At 40.1% G+C, this 13462-nt stretch overlaps 1 protein-coding gene across 2 annotated transcripts in view; it reads right to left on the reverse strand.

Moving 5' to 3' along the window:
- LOC124605537 (nucleotide exchange factor SIL1) overlaps positions 1 to 13462 on the reverse strand; it is a 113456-nt gene that overhangs the window by 16235 nt on the left and 83759 nt on the right. For both annotated transcript variants that reach the window (XM_047137290.1, XM_047137291.1), the window contains exon 5: positions 1079 to 1279. In XM_047137290.1, coding sequence (XP_046993246.1) covers positions 1079 to 1279 — 201 coding nt within the window. The remainder of the gene's footprint in view (positions 1 to 1078; positions 1280 to 13462) is intronic.

The following is a 13462-nucleotide window of genomic DNA, read 5'->3' on the forward strand; positions in this document are numbered from 1 at the left end:
TTCTAAGATAAGTCGTAAGGTCAGTATTGCCTCACGTGTTCCAGGGTTTCTACGGAATCCAAACCGATCTTCGCCGAGGTTGGCTTCTACTAGTTTTTCCATTCGTCTGTAAAGAATTCGTGTTAGTATTTTGCAGCTGTGACTTATTAAACTGATAGTTCGGTAATTTTCACATCTGTCAACACCTGCTTTCTTTGGGATTGGAATTATTATATTCTTCTTGAAGTCTGAGGGTATTTCGCCTGTTTCATACATCTTGCTCACCAGATGGTAGAGTTTTGTCAGGACTGGCTCTCCCAACATTATTGCAGGTATAATTTTATTAAAATTTTTCATAATTTTTTGTAATAAAATATAAAAAAAATATTATTATTTTTTTTTTGATTTTGATGTCTGCATTAAGAAGTTTTTAGATGTGGGAGATATTAACCAGGATATTGAAATATCTTTAAGGATTGCAACCACAAAACATTCCGTTGGATCAGGGCAAGGCTTTGTGAAATGCAGTTGCATGAAAAACTGTACAACAAACAAATGCAATTGTAAGAAAAAATACGCTGCAATTCCAAGTGCCAAAAATAAGTAAATAACCAATTTGCAGATAAGTCGATCTAGTGATAAATGTGAAATTACTGATCAATTAATAAATAACTTTAATGAATAATACTGACTATTTTATTTCTATTCCTTTATTCAGTTTACTTTGAAAAGCTTATAGAAGATACAAACTAGGTGAAATTAGTTCAGACTAGGACAGACCAGTTTATCCTAAAGCATGTAAATTCTAACTATGATAAACCATTCGACCTAGGCTAAACTGTTTTAGCCTCTCAGTAAGAGGATGAACGAGTCTGACGTAGGTGAAACTAGTTCATCCTGAAATTGGGTTTGGCCGGTAACACATACACATAAATGAAATCTGTAATTAAATTCATGTGATTTAATGATTTCTCCTGAGGTAAAAGAAATAACAAAAATATTCTCACTAATAATTATTCACCTTCATAAACAAATATGGAAATAAATCTAAATTTCCTTTGTCATCCTCATTAAACTCTTCCTATACCAGGAAACTTACCTTATTGAAGCCTTCTGCAGGAACTTGAGCCTGGCTTGCTAGCAACTGGACAACCCTCCGGCACCAGCCTTGTTCAGAGAGATGAGCCTCCAAACCAGCTTGTTCATACTGCCTTATTCGTTCTTCTCTCTGTTTATCTTCAGCCATAAGAGCATCGGTACGTTCTTGCAGTAGATCTTGCAGCAGAGTTGCAACTTTCAGCTTAAGAAGAGCAGAAACAAAAAACAATTACAGTCAACATTAAGTTTGATATTAGCAAGCATCTACTGCAATCGTACCTTCAATATACCTGCAAAAACTATGAAGCTTTTATGTTTTTCATTAGTATGTATCAACAGCATTTTCAAATACTAATGGTATTCTTTGAGGATACGAGCAAGCATTTCAAGAATCCAGTGAATTGCATAGGGACAGTGCTAAATGAATCCCTTACCCATCACGCTTACTTGTAACCATAAATTTATATCTCAAATCACTTAGCAGTTTGTAGCTGCTTTTAAATCACAACAGGGATAAATTAAAAAACAATCTTTTTAAAACATTGAAGTTTTAACGGTTTTGGTACTTTTAACACATTAGCTCGCAAAGTGATTCCGTAATGTGCATCAATTATTAATAGAAACTGCCACAAAAGAATACAAAATTGTGTGATTGCTATTATAACTGTGTGCCAAAACTTGATTTGGATTACATAATTCATGTTTTTCAAAAATTCAAGCCTGCATAGCCAGTCATTAATTAATGAGTGCTTCAAATCTTCAGAAGAAGTCTGTGGTTCACTGAACTACAGCCTTAGTAGCAAATAACATTGGTATTATTTATATTACATATTTCCCAGTGGAGCACTGTTGGATTCTATTATTGTCATCAGATGTCAACATGAAGGAGAACATGGCAAGGAGACAGAATGACCAGCCAGGGGATGAAATGGTAATAATGCTGCTATTCGAAGCAGAAAAAACAATTTCTTATTTTCGGAACTGTTAGTTTCTTCTTCAGTGAGCCAAGAGGATTAGGAGGGGCAGGTCACTCAACACAGAGGATGAGGGGAGACAAAGATTTTATAGTTTTTACAAGTGAATTCTGCATATGAACGAACATTCTTGTAAGTAAATGTGTGTATAAAACTTCCCGGCAGATTAAAACTGTGTGCCGGACCAAGCCTCAAACTTAGGACCTTTGCCTTACATGAGCATGACTCATGACCTGTCCTCACAGCTCTGATTCTGTCAGTACTTCGTCTCCTACCTTCCAAACTTCACAGAAGCTCTCCTGCAAACCTTGTAAACCTAAAACTCCTGGAAGAAAGGACATTGTGGAGACAGCTTAGCCACAGCCTGGGGGATGTTTCCACAATGAAATTTTCACTCTGCAGTGGAGTGTGCAACGATATGGAACTTCCTGGCAGATTAAAACTGTGTGCCGGCCCTAGGCACAAACTTGGAACGTTTGCCTTTTGCGGGTAAGTGCTCTACCATTAGAGATTATTCATATTATTACCAATTTTAAGCTTTCTTTAACAGAAAGCTCCAAACCAACACCAACAACTATAGCTCAGGTGTACATGCTGATGTCACATGCAGAAGATGAAAATGAAATAATCATGGGGGACTCAAACTTTCAGTTACTAAGCAGAGAATTACTGGAGAGAGGTTATGGTTTCAGAAATAAGAATGAAAGAGAAGAAAGAGTACTTGTGTTCTGCAATAACAGCAGATAATCACGTTCAAAAATCACTATACGACGAGGTACCTGAAAATGGCCAAAATACACAGGAATGTAACAGGAATATTAGGCAGTCTGCGGTCTGTGTCTGATGCTATTAGAACCTGTGGTTTGTTTTATGCTAGAGTGTCAAATGGATTGTAAATACTTGTTGGATGCTGAAAAAAGAAAACATAGGTGTGACATCCTAAAAGAGCAGTTCTGGCAAAAGCATTCATAAAATAAATTTTTAAACTCAATTGACAGTGTTTCAGTGAATGCACAGCATGACATTAAAGAATGTAGTGCTACTAAAGCTTCATCAGTAGATAATTCTGAAGAACTGTATGTTTTGTGCAATAACTAGTGGCAGATGAAACTGTCCCGCTAGTGGAAATAGCTAATAATACTCTTACTGCAGAGGAAACTGCAGCATGCCAAGATGAAAGAAAATCATCAAAGGAAGGTAACAGCCTTAAGTTGATGATCTTAGCAAGCCGGGAATCTGGCTATATATTGCCAAAGACAATTTTAGGATAAGAGCAATTAAGGAAGATTCACAAGACATAAGTGAAAAGAGTCACATTTCCTGTGGGTAATGAGACAAGAAGGTTTTTTTACTGTTTTTCATTGCTTCCATCATCTTTCAAATGATGAAAAAGGTAAGCGAACATGGATTGTATATTCCCAGACAAAAGATACTGTGTATTGCTTTTGTTGAAAGTTGTTCAATTCAAGTGCTGGTGCTACCACAAGAAATGGTTTAAGAGACTTGCAAGGACTTATGAAAGTTCTCTCTAACTATGAACCGTCCCACAATCATATTACTGAATTGTGCATGTGGAAAGTGCTTTTGCAGAAAAGTAAAATATAAAAATTAATTGATCATGCAACTGAAGATCAAAGAAAACAGATCAAGATCGATTTTGTTAAGGTTATTTTCCAAAGTATGTTTTCTTGCCAAAATAAATCTTCCATTACGAGGTGACCATGAAATGTTGGGAAATCAAGGTAATGAAAATTTTTTAGGACAAGTAGAATTAATTGCAAAGTTCGATCCTGTATTAAATAATCATATTAATCATGTGGTTAAACCTGATGATAGAGATTTGGTGAGAAGATTCCTCCGCAGCGAAAAACGCCTTTGTTTTAGTGATGTCTGTCTCAAATCCTGTATCATTTCAATGACACTCTCTACCCTATTTTGTGATAATACAAAACGTGCTGCCCTCCTTTAAACTTTATCGATGTACTCCTGCGTTTGCTGCGTGGCAATTTTACGATGGATCCGCGAACAGGACAGTGCATGTGCATCAAATTCTGTGTGAATCTTGGGAAAAGTGCTACAGAGACCCATGCAATGATTCAACAAGTGTTTGGGGGACAGAGCATGAGCTGTACGCATGTGTTTGAGTGGCTTGCTCAGTTCAGGGCCGGCCGTACAGACACCGAAGATGATGCTCACACTGGAAGGCCCGTTAGCCGCACAACACCAGACATTGTTGCCAAACTTCAACAACTGGTTCATGCGGATCGACATCGAAGCATTATAGACCTTGCGGATGAAATGGGTATTGGTTATGGGACATGTCAACGAATGTTGACTGATGAATTGGACATGCATCGTGTTGCCACAAAATTTATGCCAAGGATCTTGACTGCCGATCAGTAGGCACAGCGTGTTGAAGTGTGCATGGACCTTCGCCAGAGCACATCTGATGATCCAACCTTCTTGTCACTAGTTATCACTGGTGACAAGAGCTGGGTTTACGGTTATGACCCAGAGACAAAGCAACAATCATCCCAGTGGAAGAGCCCCGAGACAGGTGTAGACCAAAGTGAAGAGCATGATCATTGTTTTCTTTGATACCAAGGGAATTTTGCACAAAGAATTCATCCCACCCAATCAAACAGTGAATTTCGTGTACTACTATGACATTTTGCGATGGCTCCGTGAAAACGTGTGGCAATGACAGCCCGAACTTTGGCGTCAAGGAAACTGGCTGCTGCATCACGACAACGCGCCCTATCACACGTCCTTGCTCACCAGGACCTTCTTGGCAAAAAACAACGTGGCAGTTGTACCCCACCCACCGTACTCGCCAGATTTGGCACCTTGGCGACTTCGCGCTACTCCCAAAACTGAAACTCAAGTTGAAAAGCCATCGGTTCGACTCTCTAGAGATGATTCAAAAAGCATAGCTGGCGGTGATAAACACCCTCAAAGAACAGGATTTCCAGAAAGCATTTGACCAGTGGCAGAAGCCCTCGGATCGGTGTGCACATGTGGATGGGAACTACTTCGCGGGTGATGGTGACCATTAGTCCAAAGATAAGGTTTTCAACAGATGGCAGCAGCAGTCCCAAAAATTTTGGATAGCACCTCTTATTCCGAAAGATGTAGGCAGTCTCCTTAGTAGACCTGTTACATTTTCTAAGTGTCCTGTCAATAAAACACAGTCTTTGGTTGGCCTTCCCCACAACACTTTCTACGTGTTCATTCCAATTTAAGTTGTTCATAATTGTAATTCCTAAGTATTTAGTTGAATTTACAGCCTTTAGATTTGACTGATTAATAGTGTAACCGAAGTTTAACAAATTCCTTTTAGCACTCATGGATGACTTCACACTTTTCGTTATTTAGGGTCAATTGCCAATTTTCGCACCATTTGGATATCTTTTCTATATAGTTTTGCAATTTGTTTTGATATTCTGATGAATTTATTAGTCAAAAAATGACAGCATCATCTGCAAACAACCTAAGACGGCTGCTCAGATTGTCTCCCAAACCGTTTATATAGATAAGGAACAGCAAAGAGCCTATAACACTACCTTGGGGAATGCCAGAAATCACTTCTGTTTTACTCAATGACTTTCCATCAATTACGCACTGTGACCTCTCTGACAGGAAGTTACAAATCCAGTCACATAACTGAGACAATATTCCTTAAGCATGCAATTTCACTACAAGCTGCTTGTGTGGTACAGTGTCACAAGCCTTCTGGAAATCCAGAAATACGGAATCAATCTGAAATCCCTAGTCAATAGCACTCAACACTTCATGCGAATAAAGAGCTAGTTGTGTTTCACAAGAACGATGTTTCCTAAAGCCATGTTGACTGTGTGTCAATAGACCATTTTCTTCAAGGTAATTCATAATGTTTGAACACAATATATATTCCAGAATTCTGGACCAGAAGACTTTCTTTTATTAAGTGATTTATGTTGTTTCACTACTCTGAGGATATTTACTTCCATGTTACCCATGTTGGTAGCTGTTCTTGATTCGAATTCTGGCATATTTACTTCATGTTCTTTTGTGAAGGCATTTCGGAACGCTGTGTTTAGTAACTCTGCTTTGGCAGCACTGTCTTCGATAGTATCTACATTGCTATCGTGCAGAGAATGCATAGATTGTTTCTTGCAGCTAACACACTTCACACATGACCAGAATCGCTTTGGATTTTCTACCACATTTTGAGACAAAGTTTCGTTGTGGAAACTGTTAAAAGCATCTCGCATTGAAGTCTGCATTAAATTTCGAGCTCCTGTAAAAGATCGCCAATCTTGGGGATTTTGTGTCTGTTTAAATTTGGCATGTTTGTTTTGTTGTTTCTGCTACAGTGTTCTGACCCGTTTTGTGTACCAAGGAGGATCAGCTCTGTCATTTGTTAATTTATTTGGTATAAATCTCTCAATTGCTACCGATACTATTTATTTGAATTCAAGCCGCATCTGGTCTACGCTTATATTATTAATTCAGAAGGAATGGTGATTGTCTCTCAGGAAGGCATCAAGTGAATTTTTATCTCCTTTTTTGAATAGGTATATTTTTCGTTTATTTTTGGAGGATTTGGGGGTTACAATATTCAGTCTCGCTGCAACAACTCTGTGTTCACTAATGCCTGTATCCATTTTGATGCTCGTTATTAACTCAAGATTATTTGTTGCTAAGAGGTCAAGTGTATTTTCACAACAATTTACTATTTGTCTGGGTTCATGAACTGTTGTTGTTTTTGTCTTCAGTCCTGAGACTGGTTTGATGCAGCTCTCCATGCCACTCTATCCTGTGCAAGCTTTTTCATCTCCCAGTACCTACTGCAACCTACATCCTTCTGAATCTGCTTAGTGTATTCGTCTCTTGGTCTCCCTCTACGATTTTTACCCTCCACGCTGCCCTCCAATACTAAATTGGTGATCCCTTGATGCCTCAGAACATGTCCTACCAACCGATCCCTTCTTCTGGTCAAGTTGTGCCACAAACTTCTCTTCTCCCCAATCCTATTCAATACTTCCTCGTTAGTTATGTGATCTACCCATCTAATCTTCAGCATTCTTCTGTAGCACCACATTTTGAAAGCTTCTATTCTCTTCTTGTCCAAACTATTTATCGTCCATGTTTCACTTCCATACATGGCTACACTCCATACAAATACTTTCAGAAATGACTTCCTGACACTTAAATCAATACAGGATGTTAACAAATTTCTCTTCTTCAGAAACGCTTTCCTTGCCATTGCCAGCCTACATTTTATATCCTCTCTACTTCGACCATCATCAGTTATTTTGCTCCCTAAATAGCAAAACTCCTTTACTACTTTAAGTGCCTCATTTCCTAATCTAATTCCCTCAGCATCACCCGACTTAATTAGACTACATTCCATTATCCTTGTTTTGCTTTTGTTGATGTTCATCTTATATCCTCCTTTCAAGACACTGTCCATTCCATTCAACTGCTCTTCCAAGTCCTTTGCTGTTTCTGACAGAATTGCAATGTCATCAGCAAACCTTAAAGTTTTTATTTCTTCTCCATGAATTTTAATACCTACTCCGAATTTTTCTTTTGTTTCCTTTACTGCTTGCTCAATATACAGATTGAACAACATCGGGGAGAGGCTACAACCCTGTCTTACTCCCTTCCCAACCACTGCTTCCCTTTCATGCCCCTCAACTCTTATAACTGCCATCTGGTTTCTGTACAAATTGTAAATAGCCTTTCGCTCCCTGTATTTTACCCCTGCCACCTTTAGAATTTGAAAGAGAGTATTCCAGTTAACATTGTCAAAAGCTTTCTCTAAGTCTACAAATGCTAGAAACGTAGGTTTGCCTTTCCTTAATCTTTCTTCTAAGATAAGTCGTAAGGTCAGTATTGCCTCACGTGTTCCAGTGTTTCTACGGAATCCAAACTGATCTTCCCCGAGGTTGGCTTCTACTAGTTTTTCCATTCGTCTGTAAAGAATTCGTGTTAGTATTTTGCAGCTGTGACTTATTAAGCTGATAGTTCGGTAATTTTCACATCTGTCAACACCTGCTTTCTTTGGGATTGGAATTATTATATTCTTCTTGAAGTCCGAGGGTATTTCGCCTGTTTCATACATCTTGCTCACCAGATGGTAGAGTTTTGTCAGGACTGGCTCTCCCACGGCCGTCAGTAGTTCTAATGGAATATTGTCTACTCCGGGGGCCTTGTTTCGACTCAGGTCTTTCAGTGCTCTGTCAAACTCTTCACGCAGTATCATATCTCCCATTTCATCTTCATCTACATCCTCTTCCATTTCCATAATATTGTCCTCAAGTACATCGCCCTTGTATAGACCCTCTATATACTCCTTCCACCTTTCTGCTTTCCCTTCTTTGCTTAGAACTGGGTTTCCATCTGAGCTCTTGATATTCATACAAGTCGTTCTCTTATCTCCAAAGGTCTCTTTAATTTTCCTGTAGGCGATATCTATCTTACCCCTAGTGAGATAGGCCTCTACATCCTTACATTTGTCCTCTAGCCATCCCTGCTTAGCCATTTTGCACTTCCTGTCGATCTCATTTTTGAGACGTTTGTATTCCTTTTTGTCTGTTTCACTTACTGCATTTTTATATTTTCTCCTTTCATCAATTAAATGGACAAGAAGAGAATAGAAGCTTTCGAAATGTGGTGCTACAGAAGAATGCTGAAGATTAGATGGGTAGATCACATAACTAATGAGGAAGTATTGAATAGGATTGGGGAGAAGAGAAGTTTGTGGCACAACTTGACCAGAAGAAGGGATCGGTTGGTAGGACATGTTCTGAGGCATCAAGGGATCACCAATTTAGTATTGGAGGGCAGCATGGAGGGTAAAAATCGTAGGGGGAGACCAAGAGATGAATACACTAAGCAGTTCATGAACTAACTGCTCAAAATAATTTTCAGAGAATGCGTTTAACACAATTTCAGATGATGTTTTATGCATACCTCAGGAATTAAACATGTATTTTCACCAACATATCAAGGGTAAATTAATGTCACCACCAACTTTAATCATATGAGTTGTGTACGTGTTTGAAATCAAACGTCCATGCCACACAGCCCCTGCTATGCATGTAGCCGCCTCCTGCGTATAGTGGACACCTGACATATTCAGCGGAACCTGAAACCCAACCACCCTTTGGTGCAAGTAGAGGAATCTGCAGCCTATACAGTCGCAGAACCGTCTGAGCTTCTGATTCGGACCCTCCAATCAGCTCTGTACCAGAGGTCCACAATTGGTCCTGTCGACTATGGTGCAAATGGTCAGCTCTGCTTTCATCTTGTAAGCAAGACTGGCAGCCTTTACCATTTCTGTTAGCCGCTCAAAATCAGAGAGACACTCTTCTGATCCAAAGTAACACACATCATTGGTACCAATGTGAGCAACAACCTGCAGTTGGCTGCACCCTGTGCTCTTCGTGGCATCTGGGAGCACCCGTTCCACATCTGGAATGATTCCACCCGGTGTGCACTGCACATTGGTTTTCTTTCCCTTCTTTGCAGCTATGTTCCTAAGGGGCCCCATAACGTGCCTAACATTGGAGCTCCCAACTATCAATAATCCCACCCTATGTGACTGTCCAGATCTTGCAGGCTGAGAGGTTTCCTCTGAAACAGGACAGGCGACAGCGTCTGCCTCAGCGACAGTGTCAGCCACAGACAGCACCTGGAACCTGTTTGTCAGACAAACCGGGGAGGCTTTATGTGTGGCTGCCTGGGAAGTCTTTCGCCGCCTACTACGCCCAGGTGACCTCCCACTCAACCACAGGTGAGGGGTCAACCTCAGTGCAAGCAGTAACTGGGCTGGCCACCGGTGAGGACCGATCAGAGGACTCAGATGTGCTAGATGTCCGTTGGATCCCCACGGCTGGCCCACAACAGCGGCGCCCGTCCACTGCAGCCTCAAGCTGTGTAACTGAAACCATCACAGCCTGAAGCTGAGAGCGAAGTGTCACCAACTTGGCTCACATCCACACACAACAATTGCAGTCCCATAAGACCTTCATAACACATGCAAAAATGATCCAATGTGTTTCAGTGAAGTACCTAGCCTCTTGGAAGAAACCTCAAAATTTTAAGTTTTCTTTGTGTGCTGTGATATGGCATAATGTCTTTTGCCATGTCAACAGAGTAAATACAGTAGTTCAGCAAGAAGGTGTGCAATTACACACTACAGTAAAATTAATAAAATCAACACTTAGTTTAAATGAAACAATACCTGGGAAGGAAAGTTGCTAATTACCATATAGCGGAGATGCTGAGTCACGATAGACACAACAAAAGGATTCACACAATTATAGCTTTCAGCCATTAAGGCCTTTGTCAACAGTAGACACACACCCACACCCGCACCCGCACGCCCACGCCCACGCGCACGCACACCCGCACGCGCATGCACACCCGCACACGCACACGCACACACCTGCAGTCCAGAAAACTGAAACCACACTGCAAGCAGCAGCACCACTGCATGATGGGAGTGGCAACTGGGTGGGAGTAAGGAGGAGGCTGGGGCGGGGAGGGGGAGGGATAGAATGGTGGGAGTGGAAGACAGTGAAGTGTTAGTGCCAACAGTTTTGAAAAGGCCAAGAAAGAAGCAGAGCAATTGTTTGCATCTTTAGGAAATGTTGCCGAGTTAACAGAATCCAGATCTGCAACTACTAACGGGCAATTTTCTCACAAAAGTTAGGAAAGAGAACTGCTGAAGGGTAAACTACTACTATGTTGTGACAGACACCACTATTATGTCTTTGAAGGGAAGCTTTCAGCAGCTCAGTAACTGCTGTGACGTGTTCCTAGAAAGCCTGCAGAAGCTTTGAGAGACCCTAAAATGCATTTCGAAAGCATAAATTTGCAGGATCTTACAAACGGATTGGAACTGTTGCCCCCTGTGCTTTCACAAACTACAGACACAAGTATTCAGTATGTCTGTGAAATGAACTTGCAGGACGTTTTTCCAAATGCAACAATCGCATTAGGAATATTCCTGCACATGCCAATGTCTGAAGCTTCTGCAGAATGTAGCTTTTCCAAGTTAAAGATCTAAACTATATCAGATCTTCAATGAGAATGAGCAGCTAAGAGGTTTTGCAATAATAGCAGTGGAAAGACAGATTGTGCATTCACTCGGCATGGAGAAACTGGTGAAGGTCTTTGTTGCTCAAAACACGAGAAAAATGAAGATTTAGGTCGGTAATTTTTTAAAATAATGTTTTCATGATTTAGTAGGTTTTTCCCTGTTTTATTTATCATTAGACAGAGTCTATTAACTTATATGCCTAAGTTTGCATGGTTGTAGTGGTGCATGTAATAATTATTACTACCAAGGCAGCCAGGCTTAGCTTGAAACTACTGTAAATTACTACTAAAGTGTAGTCATCAATGATAAAATATGACAAAAACAAAATTTAAGAATGCTTGTAAATATAGTGTATTTCTACAACAGCTCTCATTAGCTGCTTGTTTTGACTGTAAAAACAGATCAATGTTTCATGCACTCTGAAAACTGAGTGTTGAACCAGGTTCTATTGCTTCTTAAAAAGTAAAAATTACATGTCACACGCAGTTGTTATAGCTTCTGTAATATCTGTAGTAATCTGGCATTCCCTCAATGCATATGAAATACTGTAAGTAGGTTTTTAGTTCATTTCAAAATCACCATATACTTATTTGCTGTTAAATCTGTGAGTTAAAGAAAAACATTAAGTCTGGCATGATGATTCCGAACATTCTTTTCAAGAATTATTTTGCAAGGGACTTTGCAACAATGAAGTTCTTTTCCATACCATAATGTGGCACAAAGGAGATTTTTCCAAATGTGAAACTATTGTGGCAGATGTCAGGATGGCCTTTCTGAAAGATTAGGAAAATATTTAGTACAGTAGAGCATCGATTATCCGAAGTAACTGGGGGACATGGGTGTTCGGAAAACTGGTTTGTTCGGATAATCAAACTGTACATGTTTATTTGCCAGAAAGAAGTACTCTACAGTAAATTTATTCATAAAAACAGGAATCTCTTTTAGTATTACAAAGTAACATACAAAGGCAACTTCAGTAGGAATATATAGTATGTGGCACAGTTTATTAAACAAAAATATATAAATATTACATACGCATTTTGCATGAACAATACACACAGTATACAAAATTAAAATTGGATAAGTGGTTGCAGATTCACCTTCTTCTAACCTTTTAATGATCTCGTACTTGTCCCTCATAGAAAGGACAACACGTTTATGTTTAAGCATTTTGTATCGTCAAGTTCACTTCTTCACGCAGCAGCACACAAGTGGTCCTAACAGAGAACAGAAGGTGACTGCACCGTGAGAAGCTCTTCTTGGGGGCCCGCAATCTTTCAAACTGCGCAGAGCGGCACGCCTCAACTCTAAGCTGGTGCAGCTGTTGCTGTGAACAGTTTTGATACTGCTGCTACTTCTACTGCCAGTGCCAAGCTGACAGAAGTGTGCTGATTGTTGAAACACAGCGACTGGTGGCTTGGCCAGTCAGCAGCGCCTTGTGAAGGCCCCATTATAAGCAATGTTCTGCCAGCGGTGGCCCAGTGCGGCGACTACTGTGGGAAACTTGGTTTGGGAGTGAGGGGGATGATGGACGGTAGGATGGGAGAGTAACAGGTGTGAGCGAGTACACAGTTCGGTTAAGCGGTCATTCGGTTGACCGACGTTCGGATAATCGACGCTCTACTGTAATTTACTACAACAGACACAATGAAGATCAGTTCAGAATTGGTTCAGTATTATCATACTGTGAGAAATGCCTATTATGTTTTAATTCCAGTTGGCATTGGTTTTTACATGCAGGTTAGTTTATTTTAAGTGCAAGTTAGTATGTTTTTGGTGCATATTTTCCTTGTTTTAGTGTATATTTCAGTTTTTTTGTGCATATTTTAATGCCTAAGTGCTCACATTTAACATGGCAGGACCAGCAGGTGACCGAGCTGGAGCAGCAGCACAGTATGTTTACATTAAAAAAAGATGAACAGAGATATTGTGAAAGTTACACTATCTGGTATTCTTACAACTCGAGGTTAACATTCTACTCTCCATATAAAAAAATAACTAAATTTGTTTTTAGCAATAAGTACTGGCTTACCATGCAAAGTCGCAAGTAAACGACTACTTAATAAACTCCCGGTCTGTTTCATACCCAACACACATTCATAACAGTCATATATAATCACAAAAATCACACAAGTTGTAAACAAAATTACTTTGCAGAAAAAGAGTGGATGTCCCAAACTTACACTTCGCAGGAGGGGAGGGGGGGGGGGGGGGGGGGAATTCCTTAAACTGGCCCTGCTGATGCTGTATGCAGTCGGACTGTGATAATGAGTACTACAGTTGATGAGGAATGGACATGCTTGAAAAGGGTGTCCAT

Source organism: Schistocerca americana, chromosome 3, assembly GCF_021461395.2.
Source record: "Schistocerca americana isolate TAMUIC-IGC-003095 chromosome 3, iqSchAmer2.1, whole genome shotgun sequence".
In the NCBI taxonomy this organism is placed as follows: domain Eukaryota; kingdom Metazoa; phylum Arthropoda; class Insecta; order Orthoptera; family Acrididae; genus Schistocerca; species Schistocerca americana.